The following is a 27,787-nucleotide window of genomic DNA, read 5'->3' as shown; positions in this document are numbered from 1 at the left end:
GCCTCAGAGAATCCTTTGGCCCTCAGGAGTGATGCTTCAAAAGCCACGCTGTCAAAGCCAGTCTGGCCAGGTCTGGATAGAGACAAGGGCCCTGTACGAGGAGGAAGTCATTGAGGAAGTAGGAGAGGACGCTCTGTCGATAGACCCTGCAGGTCTGAGAACCAAAGACGTCTGGGCCACGCCAGAGCGACTAGCAGTAGTATTCCTCCTTCTTGCTTGAACTTCCGCACCCTGGGCAGGAGTGACACTGGAGGGAACACGTAAGGCAGACGAAAGTTCCATGGAATGGCTAGTGCGTCCACGAACACTGCTTGAGGACCGGAACTTTGTGACTGTGTCGAGACGCCATCAGGTCTACATCTGGTAGGCCCCACGTGTCCATTAGGAGTTGAAAGACATCCGGATGAAGACTCCACTCTCCGGCGTGTATGGCCTGTTGACTGAGGAAGTCCGCTTCCCAGTTTAGGACACCCGGAATGAACACTGAGAATATTGCTGGCAGATGGCGTTCCGCCCATTGAAGGATTTTTGACACTTTCAACATTGCCATGCGGCTTCAAATGCCGCCTTGATGTTTGATGTATGCCACTGTGATGGCGTTGTCTGACCATACTTGAACAGACCTGTCCTGAACCAGAGGCAGGGCAAGAGTTAACGCATTGAACACCGCCCGCAGCTCCAGAATGTTTATTGGGAGGAGAGATTCCTCCTTGGTCCAACGACTCTGGAAAGAGTGTTGCTCCAACACCGCACCCCATTCCTGCAGACTGGCATCCGTCGTCAGCAGGACCCAGTCGGGGATCCAGAAGGGACGGTCCTTGCTCAATTACTGGTTCTGTAGCCACCAAGTCAGCGATTGACGAACCTCCGGAGTCAAAGTAATCATGTGAGATTTGATCCAATGAGGTAGGCCATTCCACTTGGAAAGAATTAACCTCTGCAAAGGGCGGGAATGAAATTGAGCGTACTCTACCATGTTGAATGCCAACACCATCAGGCCAAGTACTTGCATCGCCGAGTGTATTGACACTCTAGGGGCGACAAAGGAAGCATTTTATCCTATCCTGAAGCTTCAGGACTTTCTCCGGAGACAGTAACAGACGTTGACTGTGTGTGTCTAGGAGTACCCACAGGTGCACCATGGTCAGAGCTGGGACCAGCGAGGATTTCTTCCAATTGATGAGCCACCTGTGGGCCTGTAGGAAGCTTACCATCAGTTGTAGATGACTGAGGAGGACATTGTGGGAGTTATCCAGGATCAGCAAGTCATGCAGATACAGCAGGATCCTAACTCCCTGGTGACTGAGATGTGCCGTCATTACGGCCATGATCTTGGTAAATTCAAAGAGCCGTAGCCAGTCCAAATGGCAGATCCTGGAACTGATAGTGTAGGTAGTGCAGCCATGAACAAACCGCAGATACTGCTGATGTGACTTGGCAATAGGTATATGTAGGTACGCATCCTGAATATCCAGGGATACCATATACTCTCTGGGTTCCATCACCAGTACAATTGAGCGCAGCATCTCCATACGGAACTTGGACACTCTCACAAACTTGTTTAGTGATTTCAGGTTGAGCATTGGGTTTCGGGACTAGAAACAGGGTCGAGTAGTAACAACTGCCCCTTTGGGACAGAGGTACTGGCACTACAACTCCTGTATCCAGGAGAGAACTTACAACCTGCTGCAGAGCTTGCGCCTTTAGTGGATCTGAAGGGATGACTGTGGTGCAAAACTGGCGAGGGGGACGTTTCTTGATAGAGACTGCGTACCCGTGAGAGTCAACTTCTCGCACCCATGAGTCTGAAGTGGTCTTCAACCAGACCGGGGTGAACTGCAGAAGTCAGCCTCCCACCTAGGGGTCCCCCAGGGAAGTCCCACCCCGTCATGCGGCAGGCTTGTCTTGTTTAGAAGCTTAGTGGTTTTGGAAGCACGAGATTGTCTCGTGTATGCCTGGCTTAGTGGTTTTGGAAGCACGAGATTGTCTTGTGTATGCCTGGCCTTTTGATTTCCCTTGAGGTTGAAAGGAACAAAAAGTGGTACCTTTTGGCTTCTGTGCAGAAGGATTAGTATTTGGGAGAAAGGCAGTCTTGGTAACTGCCAGTTCAGTTTTATTTGGGTCTTCCCCAAACAATATGTCTCCCTTAAAAGGGAATACCTCCAAGGTCTTTTTGGAGTCATGGTCCACCTTCCATGACCTCAACCACAGAATACTGCGATCCAGGACAGACGTAGTCCACGCCTTGGCCACCAACACACCCGCCTCAGAGGACGCCTCTTGAATATAATAAGAAGCGGTGGTGATGTGAGACAGATATTGTCTGGCATTGTCAGATATAGCCTCGGGCAGCTCTTCCTCTAATGCCTGAACCCATGCTTCAATACCTTTAGCAGCCCAGGAGGCAGCAATCATTGGTCTATGTACAGCACCTGTCAGGGAGTAAATAGATTTCAGGCATCCCTCCACACGCTTATCTGTCGGTTCTTTCAGTGAAGTGACAGTGGTGACAGGCAGAGTTGATGACACCACTAGGCGGGTGACATGAGAATCCACCGGCGGTGAATTTTCTCACTTGTTAGTTGTTACATAACTCTGCAGGGAGAGGGTAGCGAGCTAAGAGAGAGGGAATTTCTTCCCTGTATTAGACCAGGGTTCCTGCCTGATGTCAACCAAACGGTCAGAATGGGATAACAGATTTTTAGCCACCTTCTGACGTTTATTAAACTTGTCAGTTTTCTTGGTGACAGTAATGGGTTCCTCATCATCAGTGATTTGCTTAATAGCAACCACTGTAGCAGGGACGTCAGTTTGCGTTGTAGAATCTTCGTCAGAAACGCCTGATTCTGTGTCTGACAGTACAGTATGCTCCCTCTCCTCTTCAGATGAAACATCTCAGAGATTTGTGGATTGTGAGGAGGAAACAGTGCGCTTAGATGACCCAGCGACATGGGAGTGACCGGAGGTAGATTTTTGTCTGACCAAGGAATGAGTCAACTGCTGCAACTGGTTAGACAAGTATTGCGCCCAAGGCGGATTAACCATAGGGACTATTTGAGACTATAATAATACAGGTGGTCCCATAGGGGGCGTTAGCCGTTCCACTAGAGTACCCAGTAGGCTTGAGAACGCGGACAAGGATGGCTCCTGATTGGATACATGAGATGTGGACTGACTGAAGGGTGTATGACTCATGGTACACAGACTATCATACACAGCCTCCCCTTCTGGTAAATCTTTGGCGCATACTCTGCATGATGCAGGAGTGACAACAGATTTACTGCCCTTCCTGTTAGACACTGTACAAAAATACAACAGAGAGCGGTTTAGTACGATGAAGGCAGACAGAGTATAATACCTGCAGATAAATACGATAGTATGTGACTGAGTCCCCAGTACACAACACCTGCGAATAAATCCAGTATTATGTGACTGAGTACACAGTAGAATACACTGAATAGGTAAATACTGTGACGCACTATATAAATGACCCTGACGCACCTAGTCCCTTAGGGTACAGAATATAGTGATAGATCTCTGGGAAACACTGAAAGTGAAACCTCACAGCAGATACAGGCACATTAGCAATGCAGATAATTATTAGTATGACAATAAAACTGCACTGAACTAATATATGTACATACACACACATATATATATATATATATATATATATATATATATATATAAAAACACAATAGTACCCTTTATCTTGCGCCCAAATAGAAGCAGCACTGTGGGAGAGATCCCTGATGGCAGATCTCAATAATATACAAGATAAAAACACAATATCCAAGCGCGCTAAGTGAAACAAATTTACGGTGGTTCTTCCAATAATACCCATGTAGATATGGATTGTATATTGAAGAATACTTATATCTGGGGACCTGTAACAGACAACCCCTCACCAAATAGTCACCCAAACAAGAGGCCCAAGGCCAATTAGTAAAATATTTGTTTAATGTCACACATTTGAACAAAGCTCAAGAGGGAGTATCTTCACAAACTGGGTTGATAGCTTTTGACTGACAGACCCAACGCGTTTCGTCTAAACGGCTTCATCAGGGTTAGCAATATAAAAAAAATCAGGCTTATTTGACATTGGTAGGTTTGTATACAAAAGATCACAACCTTAGAGATAGATAAAATTCAACTCTTATGTGGCTCCTTATGAGAGATTTTAATTGTAATTCCTCTTAGGGATACTGACAACCATGGCCCTCATTCCGAGTTGATCGGTCGCAAGGCGAATTTAGCAGAGTTACACACGCTAAGCCGCCGCCTACTGGGAGTGTATCTTAGCATCTTAAAATTGCGACCGATGTATTCGCAATATTGCGATCACAAACTACTTAGCAGTTTTAGAGTAGCTCCACACTTACTCTGCCTGTGCGATCAGTTCAGTGCTTGTCGTTCCTGGATTGACGTCACAAACACACCCAGCGTTCGCCCAACCACTCCCCCGTTTCTCCGGCCACTCCTGCGTTTTTTCCGGAAACGGTAGCGTTTTCAGCCACACGCCCATAAAACGCCGTGTTTCCGCCCAGTAACACCCATTTCCTGTCAATCACATTACGATCGCCGGAGCGATGAAAAAGCCGTGAGTAAAAATACTATCTTCATTGTTAAATTACTTGGCGCAGTCGCAGTGCGAATATTGCGCATGCGTACTAAGCGGATTTTCATTGCGATGCGATGAAAAATACCGAGCGAACGACTCGGAATGAGGGCCCATATGCGGGTGTTTTAACAAACTACCTGAATATAATATTCAATTCTTGTGACCAAAACTGTTCTAATTCAGGGTCTGGCACAAATGAAATATGAATAAAATAAGTATAGCTGGTTTAACAATCAAGAGGATGTATGCACTGAAACTTCCTCAATAAATTTCACAAATGGATCATAGTAGGTTCAGCAGCAACCATATGTGTGGAAGTAGCTTGTGAAGATACTCCCTCTTGAGCTCATACCTTGCAAAAGGTGAGGGAGTATCTAGAGTTATCATTGTATATCAAACATACTGGATGTTAGGCGCCGCGGTCCGGGACGTCCTCCCGGCCCGGCGCCTAGCAACTAGGGACGCCGAGCGCACTTAGCCGCCGGGTCCCTAGCAACGCTGGGATGCCGTGCGCGCTGAGCCGCCGGCTCCCTAGCAACGCTAGGACGCCGGGCGCGCCGAGCCGCCGGGACCCTAGCAACGGGGACGCCACGGGCGGACCGCGTACCCCGTTGCAGGGTGGGTTAATCACTATGCACACATGTTTCTGGTCGTGCAGCAGGGCAGCTGCACGACATTGGTGGTAATCAGGCTCTGGACTCTGATTGGGGAATTCCCTGTTAAATGCCTTCTCAGTGTCTCACACAGATGCCGGTGATTGCTTCCTGCATGCTGCTCATGTTTGGTTTAGATCTGTTCCTGGTCTGCTGTGTCCAGTCGTTCCAGTCTTCAGAGTTCCTGAGTCTTGGTGTTTGTCATCTCATCCCAAGGAATTCTCCCGGTCCTCATTTACCTGTGACACTCTATTGAGGATCTCGCTTGGTTTCGTGAGTGACGGCTCTGCCGTGTGCTGCGGCCTAGGCCGCTTAATATTGTTTGCTGGTTTTGGAGCATTTGCGGAGGTATCTGCTTCCACAGTCCTCTCCGGTACTCGGCGGTGCCGTGTAGGAGAGTGGACAAGTGGAGTATTTTGGTTGTCCTTTTCCCTGGCGGAAATCCGCACATACTTTAGTTTTAGGTTTGTTAGTAGCCCCTGGCCTTGTTGTTTAGTTAGAGGGCCCCTTGTTATCTCCCTGTCTCGGTTCACTCTTTGTCTCCCATTAAGACCTGAGGGGGCATCGAAGTTGGGCAGACGTAATCCGCCCTTCAAACGCGGCTGCCATGGGCTCAAGAAACCATAGTCTCGCAAGAGTGTACTGACAGCACGGGCGAGACAACGGAGATAGGGTGCCAGGGGCTAATCCCATTCCTTTCCCCTTTCCCAGCATTACGTTCCGGTATTCAGGTCTCTTCACATAAGATCACCCCAGACCTGAGTACTAGAATCATAACACTGGACATAACTTACTGGCACTATTTTATATAATTTGATATGCAATTATTATAAGATGAACTATTTGTAACATCTATTTGTTCATATGTGTGATATTAAACAAATATTTTACTAATTGGCCTTGGGCCTCTTGTTTGGGTGACTATTTGGTGAGGGGTTGTCTGTTACAGGTCCCCAGATATAAGTATTCTTCAATATACAATCCATATCTACATAGGTATTATTGGAAGAACCATTGTAAATACGTTTCACTTAGCGCGCTTGGTAATTGTGCTTTTATCTTATATATATATATATATATATATATATATAACACAGGGCGGTCCTAGACTGGAGGTATATATCAATATACTCGTACAATACATTGTGTTTGGTACACATTTTCTTAACTAACGCTGTCTGTATAGAGACATGTAGAATAATCAAGTGTTTGTAAAGTCACAACGCTGTATACAGGCGGCTTTACAAGGGAGACCTTGCCCTGCAGTCCCAGAGACTAGCCGCAGCTATACTCCTAAGATGGCACCCAGTGTCTCAGTCAGGGAGTGAGGGAGAGTGTGAGGAAGCTCCAGGGCAGGAAAATCTGCAGTAGATGTCGCCCTGGGCCGGGGAGAGGCTACAGGTCAAGCGCCGACTCCCCTATGCTGGACCTCACCACCGGTACTACAGAGCCTTATCAATAGGGGCGTTAGTAGTTAGTACACCCGACCTGTACTCCTATGCCCTGGCGGATATAGTGGGGTCCCTGCTTGGTGACAGTGTCCACGCCAGCGTTGCAGTTCATCTCCCTAGACTGTAATCAGGAACGCGATTTAGTGGTGGGTCCCGCCTGGGGGACCCTCTTACCTCCGCCCCGTAGCAGCCACATGAACCAGGAGAGCATCTGCGACCGTGTGCCTAAAGCCGTAGGGTCTTCGCCGCAAGTTTTCGGGAACAGAGCCGTGGGAGTATGCGACGCTGCTTGGGAGGTGATGGAGCTGCAGCGCTGAAGTGTCAAAATTACATAATGCGCTGACAGCCCAGTTTTGAAGATATTATCTGTCAGAAAAAGCTTTTTCAGGGCTGCCCAGTGCAGCCCAACTGTTAGGTGACCTGCTGCTACAGGCACCAACTCGAAACTGAGCTCACAGTGCCTTGAGGCGGGATTACAGAGGAGGCCCCAATTCATCCTGGGACAGCCTAAAGCTTTAGCCTGTTGGTGCCTCTGGATCAAGATCCACTCTACACCCGATGTTTTCCTGTGGAACAAAGTGTACCCCACTGCAGAAAATAGGAATTTAATACCTACCGGTATTTCCATTTCTCGTAGTCCATAGTGGATACTGGGGAGCTGTACTTTAGTACCATGGGGTATAGATCGGGTCCACTGGAGCCTGTCACTTTAAAACCTTTAGTGTGTATATGTGTGTGCTGGCTCCTCCCCTCTATGCCCCTCCTACCAGACTCAGTCTAGGTAAGCTGTGCCCGAGGGGACGGACATACCACGAGAGAAGGAATATTACAACAGCGGTGTGGCAACAAGCCAACACACAACCATAACCAAAAGGAGGGCGCTAACCAGAACAGAGGATAGCAACACCAACCCAACCAGGATAGTGCAGCTATCCCAACAACATAAAGGGTCTGCAACGGCAGACCAACCAAACACTTACTCAAGTAAGCAGGAATCGAAGCACTGAGGCGGGCGCCCAGTATCCACTACGGACTACGAGAAAATAAATTACCGGTAGGTATTAAATTCCTATTTTCTCTAATGTCCTAGTGGATACTGGGGATCTGTACCTTAGTACAATGGGGAAGTCCCAAAGCTCCCAAACGGGTGGGAGAGTGCTGAAACCCTATAAAACCGCCTGACCAAACTGAAGGTCATCCCTGGCCAAGGTGTCGAACCGACAGAATTTCACAACAGAGTTCGAACCAGACCAAGTAGCAGCTCGGCACAATTGTAAGGCCGAGACACCCCGGGCAGCCGCCCGGGAAGAGCCCACAGACCTCGTTGAGTGGGCCTGAATAGACGTCGGCAAAGGCAGAGCCGCCAAAGTATAGGCCTGTTGAATGGTCAACCTGAAATGGATTGCTTGGAAGCCGGACGACCAATCTTGGTGGCATCATAAAGGACAAACAGCTAATCAGATTTTCGATGACGAGCCGTCCTTTTGACATAAATCTTCAGAGCACTCACTACATCCAAGAACTCTGGCCCAATGGAAGAGTCAGACAACACCAGAACCACAATGGGTTGATTGACATGAAAAGCTGAAACCACCTTTGGCAAAAACTGAGGACGGGTCCTGAGTTCTGCCCTGCCTTCATGAAAAACTAAATAATGGCTCTTACAGGATAAGGCCCCCAATTCAGAAACACGTCTTGCAGACGCCAATGCTAATAGCATAAACGTTTTCCAGGTGAGAAATTTTAACTCTACCCTGTCACAACTGAGGCTGACGAGAGGAAGCCTCAGTTGTAGGGCTGAGATGAAATTAAACCTGGGAGGTTTAATCAGACCCCTGGACATGTAAGTGCAGAATGATTACCCGAAGGTGTGACCATGACAACCAGTTTAAAATTCAAAATAAAAGTTTATTAACAGACTCCGTGTGATAACAAGCAGTATTCAAGTTTAGCAAAGACAGTGGCAAATAACACAGTTCCTGGAATACATAACCATAGAAGGTTTCTCAGAGCACTGGTAGGTTTAGAACAGATGTAAAAGTCCTTTGATGGAATCACCTTACCAGGCCTGGTTGTAGTTGTAGAAATAGCCAAGGAACATGCCAGTAGTTGTAGCAGGTGAATCTGTAACTTGAGTATGCTGCTGTATCAGCTGGATGGAACCAGCCAGGTGGTAAGACACGGAGTGGATGCTGAGTGGAATCAGCCAGGTGATGAAATGCAGAGTGGATGCTGAATGGAATCAGCCAGGTGATAAAACACAGAGTGAATGATGTGAGATGCTAGGGAGCGTAGAAACAGAATAGCTGAAAGATGGTTACCGATGGTAGTGGATACTGCTGGTAAGATAGGATCCGCTGGATCAGCACCGGTGTTTTGTAGAAGCTGGAATCAGTAGAAAGCTGGCTGCTTGGAAGCAGATAGTAGATAGCTGGAAACTGGACAGCCACGGAAGGCTGTAGAGTCAGGCTGCACTGCAAGATGGAAAGCAGGTGCGGGTCTCTTTGTGGATGCTGGAGACAGGAACTGGAACCTGGAAAAACAAGCCACAGGAGAGAGAGACTGGAACAAGGTATGACATTCAAAGCACTGACATCTATCTGGCCCAGACACAGGATACTTATACCTGCTGCTATGCAGGCATTGGCTGGGCAATTATGCAGATTCCAGGGACGGTGGATTGGAGGAATTGGAGCATGTGATCAAATCCAACATGGCTGCGCCCATGCTGGAACCTGGAGGGAAAACTGGTTTGAAATGAAATGTGCAAACATAATGATAATGGCGGCGCCGGCCGCGGAGGACAGGAGACGCCAGATGACAGTTATATGCTGAGACACACGGAGGGCAGCAGAGGCCGCGGCAGGCATGATACATGATTCTGAGAACCTGCAGCAATAACACAGTAACGGCGGCGGAGGCCGCGGAGGACGGGAGACGCCATGTTGGATTCAAACATGGCGCCGCTGTGGTAGTGTCTCAGAATGACAGGAGGGATGTGCAGAGTGTTGACACAGATGAGATCCGGATTTGGAACGCTGGGCCAGTCTCAGAAGACACCTAAACGGCAGGTAATGGCGTCCAGATACCCGGATCGTGACATACCCTATGTAAGGGTTCAAATCAGTCCAACTGAAGAAAGGACAGAACCACAATGAGATCCCACGGAGCCATGGGAAGTACAAAGGGCAGTTGCATATGAAGAACTCCTTTTAGGAAAATTTGTACTTCGGCAACATGGCAAGTTGTTTCTGGAAGAAAATAAAGAATGCCGTAATCTGAACTTTGGTGGAGCCTAAACGCAGGCCCATATCCACTCTCGCTTGCAGGAAAAGTAGAAAACGACCAATTCTAAATTTCACGGGAGACACCTTTCTACTTTCACACCAGGAAACATACTTTTTCCAGATACGATGATAATGTTTTGACGTCACCATCGTCCTGGATTGGACCATGGTGGAAATAACCCGGGAGGGAAGACCTTTTCTTGCTAGAATCTCCCTCTCAACTTCCAAGCCGTCAAACGTAGCCGCTGTAAGTCTGTATAGACGAGTGGACTTTGTTGAAGAAGATCCTTTTGGAGCGGTAGAGGCCAGGGATCCTCCAGAGCCATGGTTAGGAGACTGTTTATAGTTTATCGACAGATTCCTGACTTGACCATATCCCCTGGAACTGGGCCCCTTGGGTCACAGCACCCCAACCCCGGAGGCTGGCATCCGTTGTCAGTAAAATCCATGATTGGATATTGAAATTCCTGCCTTCTACCAGGTGAGGAACTTGAAGCCACCATAATAGAGAAATCCGGACTTTCGGGGATAAGGTCACTTTCTGATGCATGTGAAGGTGATACCCAGATCATTTGTCCAGCAAATACAGCTGAAATGGCTGGCGTGAAATCTGCCGTATTGGATTGCCTCGTAAGCAGCAACCATCTTGCCCATCAAATGTATGCAAAGATGTATGAACACCTTGCGAGGATGGAACACTGAGCGGCCCAAAGCCTGGATAGCCAATGTCTTGTCCATCGGAAGAAACACCTTTTAAGACACTGTATCCAGTATCATTCCCAGGATTTGGAGACATTGGGTTGGTTCCAGGTGAGATTTCTGGAAGTTTAGGATCCACCCATGATCCGTAAGCAAGCGAGTCGTCAGATCGATGCTGTGCAAGAGACACTCCCTGGGCATAGCCTTTATCAGGAGATCGTCCAAGTAGGGGACTATGTTGACTCCCAACCTGCTCAGTTGCAGCATCATTTCCACCATGACTTTGGTGAAGACCCTCGGAGCTGTGGACAGGCCAAAAGGCAAGGCCTGAAACTGGAAATGGTAGTCCAAGATGGCGAACCTGAGGTACGCCTGATGAGGGGGTCACATGGGAATGTGTAGGTAAGCATTCTTGACATCGAGGGATACCAAGAATACCCCCTCCTCCAGACCGGACACCACTGCCCGCAGGGATTCCATCTTGAATTTGAACACCCGCAGATATGGATTTAGAGACTTCAGATTTAAGACGGGTCCCACCGAACCGTCCGGTTTTGGAACAACAAAAAGACTGGAGTAAAACCCGCTTTTGTGTAATGGAGGAGGTACTGGAACCACCACCCCGGTCTGCAAAAGTTTTTGAATAGCCCCTTGCAAGGTAACTTTTGCAGCGGGCAAAACTGGTAAGCCGATTTTAAAAATCTGTGAGGAGGAAGTTCTTGAAATTCCAGCCGGTATCCCTGGGAAATGAGATCCCTCACCCAAGGACCCCGGCAGGACTTCGCCCACACATACACACACTAAAGGTTTTAAAGTGCAAGGCTCCAGTGGACCCGATCTATACCCCATGGTACTAAAGTACAGATCCGCAGTATCCACTAGGACGTTAGAAAAAACTGCTTTACATCATTTGTGACTCTGCCCCAGTCCCCTCCCCCATAGTGTGACGAGTGGCCAGTGTATGTCCAGCTCTAGCCTCCCACTGCAGGGAATGAGCATGAGCAGAACAAGAAACAGGAAGGTTTTGTTTTTAGAATCCAAAAAATAGCCTTCATGAATTTCACAGGAACAGCGTGTTACCACAACCACTGTTCCGTCAAAGTTTTTGGATGAATACCGTAGCTGGGGAAAAAAATATTGTGTCGATACTACCAGATAATGTTTGGAAAATATCAAGATTTTTGCTGAACTGAGCCCTAAAGGTGGTTCAGGGGTAACATTTCAACATTGTAGAGTGCCCAACAATCTGCTGAGATTTTCCAACTTTATTTTAGTGTATTACATACAGCTTGTCCAAATAACAAATTCTATTTATTATTTCTAGTGCTGCTATTTATAAAGAAGTATAGAGTTTGTTATGTCATTGGCCCTCACTCCGAGTTGTTCGCTCGCTAGCTGCTTTTAGCAGCATTGCACACGCTAGGCAGCCACCCTCTGGGAGTGTATCTTATCTTAGCAGAATAGCGAACGAAAGATTAGCAGAATTGCTACTAAATAATTATTTGCAGTTTCTGAGTAGCTCCAGACCTACTCCTAGATTGCGATCAGCTCAGTCCGTTTAGTTTCTGGTTTGACGTCACAATCACGCCCTGCGTTCGGCCAGCCACTCCCCCGTTTCTCCAGACACTCCCGCGTTTTTCCCTGACACGCCTGCGTTTTTTAGCACACTCCCGGAAAACGCTCAGTTACCACCCAGAAACGCCCCTTTCCTGTCAATCATTCACCGATCAGCAGTGCGACTGAAAAGCGCCGCAGGATCCACAGCAAATCTACTACGTTTTTAGTTAAATAACTAAGCGCATGCGCCCTGCGTGCCTTGCGCATGCACATTTAGCAACAAATCGCAGCATAGCGAAAATCGGCAACGAGCGAACAACTCGGAATGACCACCATTGTACACTGCATAATCTGATCCTAGCAGCACATCCGTGTAGTCCTTTTATCTCACTTGTTGTCCACCCTACTGGCATTCCCCTATTGCATGTTTTGACAAACAGGCTCAGTAGACCTAACCTGTCCCCAAAATGACTATGGCAGGATTAAGCTTTTGTTTTATACTCATAAGAAGCCAGTTGTCTTTTGCAAGGAATGAATGTGACATAAGATAGAGGGGTAAATTTACTAACATTCGTAATTTTCGGAAAAAGGTCAAAGTTCAATCACGAATGACATCGAAAGTGTAAAACTGCAACTTTTTGAATTTATTACGCCTAATTTACTAAGCTGTCGTATTCGGATTTTTCATTTGTTCCGATGTCGATGTCATTCGTGTTTTTTCCCCGTTTTTTACGGCAGTGATTAGCAAAACACTGCCGACTTTATCACAATGAATCTCGGCCGGATCTGTGTGATCCGTGCTGGGGTTCATTTTTTTTTTTTTTATAAATAAACACTGTAAAACTTAAAAAAAAATTGCGTGGGGTCCCCCCTCCTAAGCATAACCAGCCTCGGGCTCTTTGAGCTGATCCTGGTTGCAGAAATATGGGAAAAAAAATGACATGGGTTCCCCCATATTTAAGCAACCAGCATCGGGCTCTGCGCCTGGTCCTGGTTCCAAAAATACGGGGGACAAAAAGGAGTAGGGGTCCCCCGTATTTTTAAAACCAGCACCGGGCTCCACTAGCTGGACAGATAATGCCACAGCCGGGGGTCACTTTTATATAGTGCCCTGCGGCCGTGGCATCAAAAATCCAACTAGTCACCCCTGGCCGGGGTACCCTGGGGGAGTGGGGACCCCTTCAATCAAGGGGTGTCCCCCCCAGCCACCCAAGGGCCAGGGGTGAAGCCCGAGGCTGTCCCCCCCCATCCAATGGGCTGCGGATGGGGGGGCTGATAGCCTTTTGTGATAATGAAAAGATATTGTTTTTAATAGCAGTACTACAAGGCCCAGCAAGCCTCCCCCGCATGCTGGTACTTGGAGAACCACAAGTACCAGCATGCGACGGAAAAACGGGCCCGCTGGTACCTGTAGTACTACTACTAAAAAAATACCCAAAAAAAGACAAGACACACACACCGTGAAAGTAAAGATTTATTACATACATGCACACAAACATACATACATACATACTTACCTTATGTTCACACGAGGGTCTGTCCTCTTCTCCAGTAGAATCCAAGGGGTACCTGTTGAATAAATTCTACTCACCAGATCCAGGGTCCCAGGGTCCTCGGGGCAACCATTTGTAATCCACGTACTTGAATAAAATAACAAAACGGATACCCGAGCCACGAACTGAAAGGGGCCCCATGTTTTCACATGGGACTCCTTTCCCCGAATGCCAGAAACCCACTCTGACTTCTGTCTAAGTGGGTTTCTTCAGCCAATCAGGGAGCGCCACGTTGTAGCACTCTCCTGATCGGCTGTGTGCTCCTGTACTGAGTGACAGGCGGCACACGGCAGTGTTACAATGTAGCGCCTATGCGCTCCATTGTAACCAATGGTGGGAACTTTCTGCTCAGCGGTGACGTCACTTTAGGTCAACCGCAGGGCAGAAAGTTCCCACCATTGGTTACAATGGAGCGCATAGGCGCTACATTGTAACACTGCCGTGTGCCGCCTGTCATACAGTACAGGAGCACACAGCCGATCAGGAGGGTGCTACAACGTAGCGCTCCCTGATTGGCTGAAGAAACCCACTTAGACATCAGTCAGAGTGGGTTTCTGGCATTCGGGGAAAGGAGTCCCATGTGAAAACATGGGGCCCCTTTCAGTGCGTGGCTCGGCTCTCCGTTTTGTTATTTTATTCAAGTACCTGGATTACAAATGGTTGCCCCGCGGACCCTGGGACCCTGGATCTGGTGAGTAGAATTTATTCAACAGGTACCCCTTGGATTCTACTGGAGAAGAGGACCGACCTGCGTGTGAACATAAGGTAAGTATGTATGTATGTTTGTGTGCATGTATGTAATAAATCTTTACTTTCACGGTGTGTGTGTCTTGTCTTTTTTTGGGTATTTTTTTAGTAATAGTATTACAGGTACCAGCGGGCCCGTTTTTCCGCCGCATGCTGGTACTTGTGGTTCTCCAAGTACCAGCATGCGGGGGAGGCTTGCTGGGCCTTGTAGTACTGCTACTAAAAACAATATCTTTTCATTATCACAAAAGGCTATCAGCCCCCCCATCCGCAGCCCATTGGATGGGGGGGACAGCCTCGGGCTTCACCCCTGGCCCTTGGGTGGCTGGGGGGGGACGACCCCTTGATTGAAGGGGTCCCCACTCCCCCAGGGTACCCCGGCCAGGGGTGACTAGTTGGATTTTTGATGCCACGGCCGCAGGGCACTATATAAAAGTGACCCCCGGCTGTGGCATTATCTGTCCAGCTAGTGGAGCCCGGTGCTGGTTTTAAAAATACGGGGGACCCCTACTCTTTTTGTCCCCCATATTTTTGGAACCAGGACCAGGCGCAGAGCCCGATGCTGGTTGCTTAAATATGGGGGAACCCCTGTCATTTTCCCCCCCATATTTCTGCAACCAGGATCGGCTCAAAGAGCCCGAGGCTGGTTATGCTTAGGAGGGGGGACCCCACGCAATTTTTTTTGAGAAAATAATCACTTTCCCACCCCTTCCCACTGATATACATGCACGGATCTCATGGATCCGTGCATGCCTATCCAATCACGAATAAAAAAAGCAGGTCTGTTTTTTTTAAGCACTTTTTTACGAGTTGTAATTTTTCACGGCAGTGTTTTGTTTTTTTTTGCTTTGCACTTCTTAGTAAATGACCGAGATTCATACTTAAACATCCGCGTTTTGACCGATGGTGTATTCATTCGTGATTTTTTTCCTAGGACTTCCAAATATTACGAATGCCCTCATCACTGCCGTGATTTGAGTTTAGTAAATTACCGAGATGACACTTTGATGAAAAAACGGCATCTCGGTCAAAATCGGGACCTTAGTAAATTTACCCCAGAGAATGGAGACAGTGAGGGGAGGTTGATAAGATGGGTAAAAGTAGTTTATCTGAAACAAGTCGCAAGCATACTGTAAATGTACAGCTCACATTCATGTAGTATTGATTCAGCAACTATCCAGTTATGATCTCATGTCCAGGATTAATCTGTTTATTACCTAGTGGAAGTTCAAATCGTGTGTCAAGCAAGATGCGGTGGAAGGTCGGATCTTTGGTTCCACAGATCTCATTATCTGTCATGATAACCTGCGAGTCGAGAGTCAGCCATTCTCCTGGACCTTCCTGTGAACAATTAAACAATGGAATATGAAAGGGAAATATTAATGGACCTCTACTCCATTTTGATAGATAAGTTTTGTATTCTCATTTAATGATCAGCACTGAAGCCTCGATGCGATATGCTGATAGTCCATAACCATATTGCACAGGTTGTTATCGATATCACGGCGCACAGGATCTCGCCTGTCAGAATGCCGACAGCAGCATCCAGACATTCAAAAGCCTGACAGATTTAAGTATTTTAACCCTAATCCTAACCCTGATCCACCCTCCAGCAGCCTTAACTGTCCCCTACCGCAGCATAACCCTAACCCTAATCCTGAATGTTACCCCATCGGACAACATAGATCCTGGCCTCGGCACGCCCCCAAAATCGTGGCAACAACTCTACATTTTGAGAAATGGAGCCCATCGCTGCTCATTTGTTCATTAATGAGGACACAACTGTGTGGCAGGAATGCTGCCATGGGTAAAACTGATCATGAGCATATTTTTTTTTTTTTGTAGTGTTTAAGGAATAAAGGCCCTCATTCCGAGTTGATCGGTCGCAAGGCGAATTTAGCAGAGTTACACACGCTAAGCCGCCGCCTACTGGGAGTGTATCTTAGCATCTTAAAATTGCGACCGATGTATTCGCAATATTGCGATCACAAACTACTTAGCAGTTTTAGAGTAGCTCCACACTTACTCTGCCTGTGCGATCAGTTCAGTGCTTGTCGTTCCTGGTTTGACGTCACAAACACACCCAGCGTTCGCCCAACCACTCCCCCGTTTCTCCGGCCACTCCTGCGTTTTTTCCGGAAACGGTAGCGTTTTCAGCCACACGCCCATAAAACGCCGTGTTTCCGCCCAGTAACACCCATTTCCTGTCAATCACATTACGATCGCCGGAGCGAGGAAAAAGCCGTGAGTAAAAATACTATCTTCATAGCAAAGATACTTGGCGCAGTCGCAGTGCGAATATTGCGCATGCGCACTATGCGGAATTTCACTGCGATGCGATGAAAAATACAGAGCGAACGACTCGGAATGAGGGCCAAAATCCGATGTATTGAGAGTGGAAAATTAAAATTCTCATAATATACAAAGGGAGCAGATGTATTAAGCCTGGAGAAGTAATAAAGCAGTGATAAATGCAAGGTGATAATGCACCAGCCAATCAGCACCTGTCAATTTACATATTGGAGCTGGTTGGCTGGTGTCTTATCACCTTGCACTTATCACTGCTTTATCACTTCTCCAGACTTAATACATCTGCCCCATAATGACTTAGGGGGTCATTCCGACCCGTTCGAACGCAGTGGTTCGTCGCTGCGGTGCGAATGGGTCCGGAATGCGCATGCACGGCGGCCGCACTGCCCATGCGCAACGTTGCACGGCGACAGGGGTCGCCTGGTTACGCCGCGTCGTACGAAGGAAGTGGTCGCAGAGCCGACTGCAAGAAGATTGACAGAAAGAAGGCGTACCTGGGCGGATCCGGACCGTTGGAGACCGTTTTCGGGGAGTGGAGAAGAAAACGCAGGCGTGTCCAGCAGAACAGAGGGCGGGTGTCTGACGTCAAAGCCGGCCCCAGCATCGCAGAGATCGTCGCACAGGGTAAGTATGTCCAGGCCTAGTCTTCTTTTGCTTGAAATTTTTTTAGCTTAGCAGCGCTGCACAAGTGATCGCAGCCCTGCTAAGATAAAATACACTCCCCCATAGGCGTGGACTAGTTGATCGCAGCAGCAGCAAAAAGTTGCTGGCTGCGATCAACTCGGAATGACCACCTTAGTTGTTTGCCTAACAGACAGTTACTAGTGGGGGTGCTGACATGCAGTGGTAGGGTCCCATGTTTAGGGGTGTGGCCAGTCTCCAGAGGGGCTGTGGCCAGCTGCCAGATAGGTTTGGCTAACCGTTAGAGAGTGCATAGCCTGGGCCCTTTGATAAATATATATAGTAAATAGTGCTAGTGCATGCATGATAATGTACACTATAGTCTTCTGCAGTATAAGGTAACATATATATAATGAATAATTAAAGTGCAAATGCACAGTGTGGAACATGATACCTAGAGGAGGAGGTGGTGGCCCAGACAGTGTGGTCCACCAGGGGTTTCCCCTGTACCCCTAATGAACAGACCAACCCTGGTAGTGGGACGTATTGGATGACATCATCTGAGTAGGTGTCACTGAGCAGCCAGACTGTGCGAGGAGACCAGCCAGGGAGAAGCTGGGGACTTTCAAGGAGTTACCAGAGCAGTGGGCAAGCCCCCAGTGTGACGAGAAAGGGGTCATGACACATGGTAACGCACCCAAAACGTCTCACACCAAGGAATATGGCTTCATGGGCAGGAAGTCAGGCATCCTTTTGTGTCTTCACCCATAGTGACACCACTAATAAATGATGATCCATACATATGACACATGAAAAAATAAGATTTTACTCACCGGTAAATCTATTTCTCGTAGTCCGTAGTGGAAGCTGGGCACTCTAAAAGAAAGATTAGGTACTATCTGGTGAGCACTGGCTCCTCCCACTATGACCCTCCTCCAGACCTCAGTTAGGATACTGTGCCCGGAAGAGCTGACACAATAAGGAAGGATTTTGAATCCCGGGTAAGACTCATACCAGCCACACCAATCACACCGTATAACTCGTGATACTATACCCAGTTAACAGTATGAAATATAACTGAGCCTCTCAACAGATGGCTCAACAATAACCCTTTAGTTAGGCAATAACTATATACAAGTATTGCAGACAATCCGCACTTGGGATGGGCGCCCAGCATCCACTACGGACTACGAGAAATAGATTTACCGATGAGTAAAATCTTATTTTCTCTGACGTCCTAGTGGATGCTGGGAACTCCGTAAGGACCATGGGGATTATACCAAAGCTCCCAAACGGGCGGGAGAGTGCGGATGACTCTGCAGCACCGAATGAGAGAACTCAAGGTCCTCCTCAGCCAGGGTATCAAATTTGTAGAATTTAGCAAACGTGTTTGCCCCTGACCAAGTTGCAGCTCGGCAAAGTTGTAAAGCCGAGACCCCTCGGGCAGCCGCCCAAGATGAGCCCACTTTCCTCGTGGAATGGGCTTTTACTGATTTAGGATGCGGCAATCCAGCCGCAGAATGCTCCAGCTGAACTGTGCTACAAATTCAGCGAGCAATAGTCTGCTTAGAAGCAGGAGCACCTAATTTGTTGGGTGCCTACAGGATAAAAAGAGAGTCAGTTTTCCTGACTCCAGCCGTCCTGGAAATATAAATTTTTAAGGCCCTGACTACGTCCAGCAACTTGGAATCTTAGTAGCCGCAGGCACTACAATAGGTTGGTTCAAGTGAAAAGCTGATACCACCTTAGGGAGAAACTGGGGACGAGTCCTCAATTCTGCCCTATCCATATGGAAAATCAGATAAGGGCTTTTACATGACAAAGCCGCCAATTCTGACACACGCCTGGCCGAAGCCAAGGCCAATAACATGACCACTTTCCACGTGAGATATTTCAAATCCACAGTTTTAAGTGGCTCAAACCAATGTGATTTTAAGAAACTCAACACCACGTTGAGATCCCAAGGTGCCACAGGAGGCACAAAAGGGGGCTGAATATGTAGCACTCCCTTTACAAATGTCTGAACTCCAGGCAGTGAAGCCAGTTCTTTCTGGAAGAAAATCGACAGAGCCGAAATCTGGACCTTAATGGAACCCAAGTTTAGGCCCATAGTCACTCCTGACTGTAGGAAGTGCAGAAAACGACCCAGCTAAAATTCCTTTGTTGGGGCCTTCCTGGCCTCACACCACGCAACATATGGTTTGCGGTTACTTCTTTCCTGGCTTTTATCAGCGTAGGAATGACTTCCTCCGGAATGCCCTTTTCCTTTAGGATCCGGAATTCAACCGCCATGCCGTCAAACGCAGCCGCGGTAAGTCTTGGAACAGACAGGGCCCCTGCTGTAGCAGATCCTGTCTGAGCGGTAGAGGCCATGGGTCCTCTGATATCATTTCTTGAAGTTCTGGGTACCAAGCTCTTCATGGCCCATCCGGAACCACGAGTATCGTTCTTACTCCTCGTTTTCTTATTATTCTCAGTACCTTTGGTATGAGAGGCAGAGGAGGGAATACATAAACCGACTGGTACACCCACGGTGTCCAATACACAAGGTGGGAAGCTGCTCAATCAGATTGTAATGTCACTCAGGTGCTAAAAGGGGAGGGGTAATTCTGTGTAGGAAAAAAAACTGTGTTCCCTAATGCACACCGAGTGAATAATATTACTATATAATAATAGTCAGATAATACGGAGATCTTAGTTGCGTATATCTGCAGATATAGGGTTAAGCCCCCAGGCCGATCGACAAGGCTTCTCCGTCACTGGGGGTCCCTAATACTAGGTATGGGCCTGGGGTGCAGGACCCCACAATGTCGGCACAGGTCGGCCACCCCAGGTCAGCACACAGGTGAAAATTAATAGGGGTTAATAAGAAGCACAGAAGTGCTATGTAAGTGGTGTGATTAAAAAATATATACAAAGTGATAGGAAAAATAATAAATGTTAATAAAGTGTTAGGGTGTGCCGACCTGGTCGGCACACCCTAACACTTTATTAACATTTATTATTTTTCCTATCACTTTGTATATATTTTTTAATCACACCACTTACATAGCACTTCTGTGCTTCTTATTAACCCCTATTAATTTTCACCTGTGTGCTGACCTGGGGTGGCCGACCTGTGCCGACATTGTGGGGTCCTGCACCCCAGGCCCATACCTAGTATTAGGGACCCCCAGTGACGGAGAAGCCTTGTCGATCGGCCTGGGGGCTTAACCCTATATCTGCAGATATACGCAACTAAGATCTCCGTATTATCTGACTATTATTATATAGTAATATTATTCACTCGGTGTGCATTAGGGAACACAGTTTTTTTTGTTTTTTTTTTCCTACACCCACGGTGTCACTAGAGCGTCCACAGCTATTGCCTGAGGGTCCCTTGACCTGGCGCAATATCTAGTTTTTTGTTTAGGCGGTACGCCATCATGTCCACCTGCGGCCTTTCCCAACGGTTTACCAACAGTTGGAAGACTTCTGGATGAAGTCCCCACTCTCCCGGGTGTAGGTCGTGTCTGCTGAGGAAGTCTGCTTCCCAGTTGTCCACTCCCGGAATGAACACTGATGACAGTGCTAAGACATGATTTTCCGCCCATCGGAGAATCCTTGTGGCTTCTGCCATCGCCATCCTGCTTCTTGTGCCGCCCTGTCGGTTTACATGGGCGACTGCCGTGATGTTGTCTGATTGGATCAGTACCGGCTGGTTTTGAAGCAGAGGCCTTGCCAGACTTAGGGCATTGTAAATGGCCCTCAGTTCCAGAATATTTATGTGTAGGGACGACTCCTGACTTGACCAAAGTCCTTGGAAATTTCTTCCCTGTGTGACTGCCCCCCAGCCTCGAAGGCTGGCATCCGTGGTTACTAGGACCCAGTCCTGTATGCCGAATCTGCGTCCCTCTTGAAGATGAGCACTCTGCAACCACCACAGTAGAGATACCCTGGTCCTTGGAGACAGGGTTATCAGCCGATGCATCTGAAGATGCGATCCCGACCACTTGTCCAAGAGGTCCCACTAAAAGGTTCTTGCATGGAACCTGCCGAATGGAATTTTGCTTCGTAAGAAGCTACCATTTTTCCCAGGACTCGTGTGCAGTGATGCACCGATACCTGTTTTGGTTTCAGGAGGTCTCTGACTAGAGATGACAGCTCCTTGGCTTTCTCCTGCGGGAGAAACACTTTTTTCTGTTCTGTGTCCAGAACCATCCCCAGGAACAGTAGGCGTGTGGTAGGAACCAGCTGTGACTTTGGAATGTATAGAATCCGTCCGTGCTGTTGTAGCACTTCCCGAGATAGTGCTACTCCGACCAACAACTGCTCCTTGGACCTCGCCTTTATAAGGAGATCGTCCAAGTACGGGATAATTAAAACTCCCTTTTTTCGAAGGAGTATCATCATTTCTGCCATTACCTTGGTAAAGACCCTCGGTGCCGTGGACAGTCCAAACGGCAGTAAATGGGGACATGTAGGTAAGCATCCTTGATGTCCAGGGATACCATGTAATCCCCCTCCTCCAGGCTTGCAATAACCGCCCTGAGCGATTCCATCTTGAACTTGAATTTTTTTTATGTATGTGTTCAAGGATTTCAAATTTAAAATGGGTCTCACCGAACCGTCCGGTTTCGGTACCACAAACAGTGTGGAATAGTAACCCCGTCCTTGTTGAAGTAGGGGCACCTTGACTATCACCTGCTGGGAATACAGCTTGTGAATTGCCTCTAGCACAGCCTCCCTGCCTGAGGGAGTTGTCGGCAAGGCAGATTTGAGGAAACTGTGGGGGGGAGACGCCTCGAATTCCAGCTTGTACCCCTGAGATACTACTTGAAGGATCCAGGGATCCACCTGTGAGCGAGCCCACTGATCGCTGAAATTTTTGAGGCGGCCCCCCACCGTACCTGGCAACGCCTGTGGAGCCCCCGCGTCATGCGGTGGACTCAGAGGAAGCGGGGGAAGAATTTTGATTCTGGGAACTGGCTGACTGGTGCAGCTTTTTCCCTCTTCCCTCGTCTCTGTGCAGAAAGGAAGCGCCTTTGACCCGCTTGCTTTTCTGAAGCCGAAAGGACTGTACCGATAATACAGTGCTTTCTTAGGCTGTGAGGAAACCTGAGGTAAAAAAATTTCTTCCCAGCTGTTGCTGTGGATACGAGGTCCCAGAGACCATCCCCAAACAATTCCTCACCCTTATAAGGCTCTATGTGCCTTTTAAAGTCAGCATCACCTGTCCAGTGTCGGGTCTCTAATACCCTCCTGACAGAATGGACATTGCATTAATTCTGGATGCCAGCCGGCAAAATATCCCTCTGTGCATCCCTCATATATAAGACGACGTCTTATGTTCGCAAAATAGTATCCCTGTTTGACAGGGTTACAGACCACGCTGCAGCAGCACTATCTGCAGGTCTCAGTCTAGTACCTGAGTGTGTAAATACAGACTTCAGGATAGCCTCCTGCTATTTATCAGCAGGTACCTTCAAAGTGGCAGTATCCTAAGACGGCAGTGCCACCTTTTTTGACAAACGTGTGAGCGCCTTATCCACCCTAGGGGATATCTCCCAGCGTAACTTATCCTCTGGCGGGAAAGGGTACGCCATCAGTAACTTTTTAGAAATTACCAGTTTCTTATCGGGGGAACCCACGCTTTTTCACACTTCATTCACTCATTTGATGGGGGAACAAAACACTGCCTGCTTTTTCTCCCCAAACATAAAACCCTTTTTTAGTGGTACTTGGGTTAATGTCAGAAATGTGTAACACATTTTTTATTGCTGGGATCATGTAACGGATGTTCCTAGTGGATTGTGTATATGTCTCAACCTCGTCGACACTGGAGTCAGACTCCGTGTCGACATCTGTGTCTGCCATCTGAGGGAGCGGGCGTTTTTGAGCCCCTGATGGCCTTTGAGACGCCTGGGCAGGCGCGGGCTGAGAAGCCGGCTGTCCCACAGCTGTTACGTCATCCAGCCTTTTATGTAAGGAGTTGACACTGTCGGTTAATACCTTCCACCTATCCATCCACTCTGGTGTCGGCCCCACAGGGGGCGACATCACATTTATCGGCATCTGCTCTGCCATCACATAAGCCTCCTCATTTAACGTGTCGACACAGCCGTACCGACACACCGCACACACACAGGGAATGCTCTGACTGAGGACAGGACCCCACACAGCCCTTTGGGGAGACAGAGAGAGACTATGCCAGCACACACCAGAGCGCTATATAATTTAGGGATTAACACTATATTGAGTGAATTTTTCCCAATAGCTGCTTGTATATACAATATTGCGCCTAAATTTAGTGCCCCCCCTCTCTTTTTAACCCTTTGAGCCTGCAAACTACAGGGGAGAGCCTGGGGAGCTGTCTTCCAGCTGCACTGTGAAGAGAAAATGGCACCAGTGTGCTGAGGGAGATGGCTCCGTCCCTTTTTCGGCTGACTTTTCTCCCGCTTTTTTATGGATTCTGGCAGGGGTAATTACCACATATATAGCCTCTGGGGCTATATATTGTGATTATTTTGCCAGCCAAGGTGTTTTTATTGCTGCTCAGGGCGCCCCCCCCCCCCCCCCCCAGCGCCCTGCACCCTCAGTGACCGGAGTGTGAAGTGTGTATGAGGAGCAATGGCGCACAGCTGCAGTGCTGTGCGCTACCTTGGTGAAGACTTAAGTCTTCTGCCGCCGATTTTCCGGACCATCTTCATGCTTCTGGCTCTGTAAGGGGGACGGCGGCGCGGCTCCGGGAACGAACACCAAGGACGGGTCCTGCGGTCGATCCCTCTGGAGCTAATGGTGTCCAGTAGCCTAAGAAGCCCAAGCTAGCTGCAAGCAGGTAGGTTCGCTTCTTCTCCCCTTAGTCCCTCGTTGCAGTGAGCCTGTTGCCAGCAGGTCTCACTGTAAAATAAAAAACCTAACATATACTTTCTTTCTAGGAGCTCAGGAGAGCCCCTAGTGTGCATCCAGCTCGGCCGGGCACAGAAATCTAACTGAGGTCTGGAGGAGGGTCATAGTGGGAGGAGCCAGTGCACACCAGATAGTACCTAATCTTTCTTTTAGAGTGCCCAGTCTCCTGCGGAGCCCGTCTATTCCCCATGGTCCTTACGGAGTTCCCAGCATCCACTAGGACGTCAGAGAAACATGCTGTTGCCAATGAAGAGAAATTATTTTGCTTGCATTTGATAGCAGGACAAAAGTGTTGTAAAAGAATTTGATCAGACAGGCAACTTAAATGCATAGTGAATAAAGGTAGAGAAGGTCTACTTTAAGTGTGTGCATAGTAAAAAAAAAGTGTGTGTAATGCACCATTCTGTTGTAAACAACCTGCAAAGTCAAATGTGTCTATGGAACTGGTATCAGGTACATTATTGATGGTGACCAATTTATATCTGTTACCATGCTACCATGATCATTACCTCATTAGACTGTCGGATGTTTCTTAGTGGGATCCATACAGTTCCCACCATGGTGTCCCAAATCAATCCTTTATTCCAGACTTCCACTGTGAGTCCAAGGTCCAATCTGTTAATCTCACTGCAAAACAAAATAACCTTAAAGTATGACAGCGACGTCTGCGGCTCTTGTAAGTACCAACCCACTTCTTCCCTCTTACTCACAACATAAAGTCTTGCTCCCAGCAGGGCAGGTTGCCCCTTACTGTAATGGTTGTGCTCTTCACATTTTGTACTTTTAGGGTTACATAGGCATTAAACTTCTCTGTCAGGAAACAGACAAATACCATGTTTATTCATTCATTCTAAAATCTGTATTTATGACATAATTTATATTCGTCTATGCCAATAGAGGCTCATAAAGCCTGTTTTCAATAAACGGTACATGAGGCTTGTCCAATGATACGTAAACTATAAGATAAACATGGGTGGTCTTCAGTTTGCCGGTATGTCGGGATCCCGGCGCACAGTATACCGGCGCCGAAATCCTGACACATGGCATACCGACACATTTTCTCCCTCTTGGGGGTCCACGACCCCCCCCGGTTGGAAAATAGATAGTGTGGCGCTCGCCCAGCTGTCGGTATGCCGGCGGTCGGGAGCCCGGCCGCCGGCATACACTACTACACCCGATAAACATAGCACAAATCAAATCTGCTTGGAAATAGTTTTTGTCAAATGAGGAAAGAGTTAAAAGATTACCGCAATTGCAAAATAGCACAATTAAAAGAAAGAAATTGGAGACAGATTGCTTCATAAAAGCTTGCCAGAAATGACGATATAATATCTACTTGAAAAAGTTAGTTTGAAAAATCATCAAATTCATAAGAATCTTCAATTGGGTTGTGTGCAATTTATTTATAGTCCATGAAATAAAAAGTTATTTGGACACTTAGGGGTATATTTACTAAAATGCAGATTTGTAGAAGTATAGATGTTGCCCATAGCAACAAACTAGATTATACTTATCGTATCTAGTACTTTCTAGAAGATAATACCTAGAATCTGATTGGTTGATAAGGGCAACATTTTCACTTCTATAAACCCGCACATTAGTAAATATATCCCTAAGGAGGTGAATCAGAGTTAGACCTATCTGTGAAAAAGCACATATCTCCCTTTTTCACCGCCATCTATGCATGCATCTGAAATGCACAACTGGTGTGTATGCGCTACACGATGTGTCCGAAGTCACAACTGTGCAGCAAGCATCAAGGATCGCAACAACTGACCGATTTTTATTCTAGCTCTTTATTTATCTCACAATCTCCCAGAGGAGCAGGCACTGGTAGCGTCACACAGGGAACTGCAGCGTGCATTCCCCGGCTCCCACTCAGACACGCTGTACCCCGTACCCATGACGGAGCACTAATCGCGGTGGGTGCTCACTCACATGCTGGGTCGTGCAGGCGCGCTCTGGGCAGTATGCCTTTGTGCTGGAGTTCCGGGGTACTTCCTGTTTACCCCTCTCTCCTTACTAGTAGCCGCTGCCTCTGTCTGACAGCACCGCGACTGCTGTCAGACAGTGAAAGCACCGTGACTCACTGTCATGTAGTGACAGCGCTGCAGCCACACTTAGGGCACTGAACTTAGAGGGCGCAGGAGGCAAGGGCTGGAGACCTCAGTTAATTGGGCTGTGCAGCAGCAGCGGTGCGGTGCAGCATATATGGTTACAGCTGCACAGCCCTTACTTTCCTCACTGGTTGCTCCTCCCCCAACAACAGCGTGGTGAAAGCATGCTGCGGAACCTACTCCTACTCTATGAAGGCCATTCATGCTGTGTGACTGGAAGCAGTGAGCAAGCTGGTAAGTATCGTGACCAGAGCCGGCCTTAGGCATAGGCAAACTAGGCAATTGCCTAGGGCATTTGGTATGCTTAGGGGCACCAGCAGCTTCTGCTGATTAAAATGATATGCGGCATGCCTATATTCTGTGTGTGACTGCGGCTGTATGTGCATACAAAATGCTACGTTGCAGTGTAGTCCTGGAAACCACTGTAATGTAGCATTTCATATGCAGATACAGCCGCAGTCACACACAGAATATAGGCATGCTGCATATCATTTTAATCAGCAGAAGCTGCATGTGCATCCTAGCCACATAGTAATGCAAATAAGATGCATTTTTATAAACAAAAGGCACCCGAAATTAGCAGAGCTACCAGCTGACTCATGCCATCATCTCCTGCACAACTAGCGGCGGTGCTAGGGGGCACCAGCCAAAATCTTGCCTAGGGCATCATATTGGTTAGGGCCGGCTCTTTTCGTGACCCTGTGGCCCAAACTGAAAATGGGGATTATTTTATTGTCTACAGTAGATAATGCAGCCTTGCAGGTTTCATTCCTCTGTGTCGCTTATCAATCCCCTATTAGTCCCTTGTCTCTCTCTGTCTCTCTGATATCTCACTCTACCCCTCACAGGCTCGCTGCACTCACCATGCTTTGGGCACGGTGGCTTGCTTCGCTCGCCACAGGTTATATTCCAACTCGGTTGGTGACGTGGACCAACCGAGTGGGAATAACCTGTGGTGGTCAGGATTCCATCCGGTGGTATTTCACTGGCTGACGGGATTCCGGCGTCGGTCTCCTGAATGCTTGGGTCCCGACAGCCGGTATTTTAACTGCACCCCTTCTAAATATATCTTACAATGATTTGTTTAAACTAACATCTGACCATCATTGGAAAATCACAGTTTAGTTGATATTATTTTAGTTCACAGAACAAAACAAACTGTTACACCCACACATACAGATGTAGCCATGCTCATTGTGGCTACATCTAGGTGTGAATACACCTCGTTGGCCCATACCACATGCATGCCTAGCGTGCATCTTAATCACGCCCTTGCCCCATTG

General features: G+C 47.8%; 1 protein-coding gene across 17 annotated transcripts in view; it reads right to left on the bottom strand.

Moving 5' to 3' along the window:
* The window catches only part of UNC13A (unc-13 homolog A), a 425,576-nt gene that overhangs the window by 299,117 nt on the left and 98,672 nt on the right, over positions 1–27,787 (bottom strand). For all 17 annotated transcript variants that reach the window (XM_063915631.1, XM_063915548.1, XM_063915566.1 and 14 more), the window contains 3 exons: positions 25,098–25,197; positions 24,897–25,014; positions 15,786–15,909 (listed from right to left, as the gene is read on the bottom strand). In XM_063915631.1, the coding sequence (XP_063771701.1) occupies positions 15,786–15,909; positions 24,897–25,014; positions 25,098–25,102 (247 nt within the window). In that variant the 5' untranslated portion in view covers positions 25,103–25,197. The remainder of the gene's footprint in view (positions 1–15,785; positions 15,910–24,896; positions 25,015–25,097; positions 25,198–27,787) is intronic.

The sequence above is a fragment of the Pseudophryne corroboree genome, chromosome 1, assembly GCF_028390025.1.
Source record: "Pseudophryne corroboree isolate aPseCor3 chromosome 1, aPseCor3.hap2, whole genome shotgun sequence".
Lineage (NCBI taxonomy): Eukaryota > Metazoa > Chordata > Amphibia > Anura > Myobatrachidae > Pseudophryne > Pseudophryne corroboree.
Note: the sequence above shows the minus strand (reverse complement) of the source record. Positions and strands in the feature narration are given on the sequence as shown.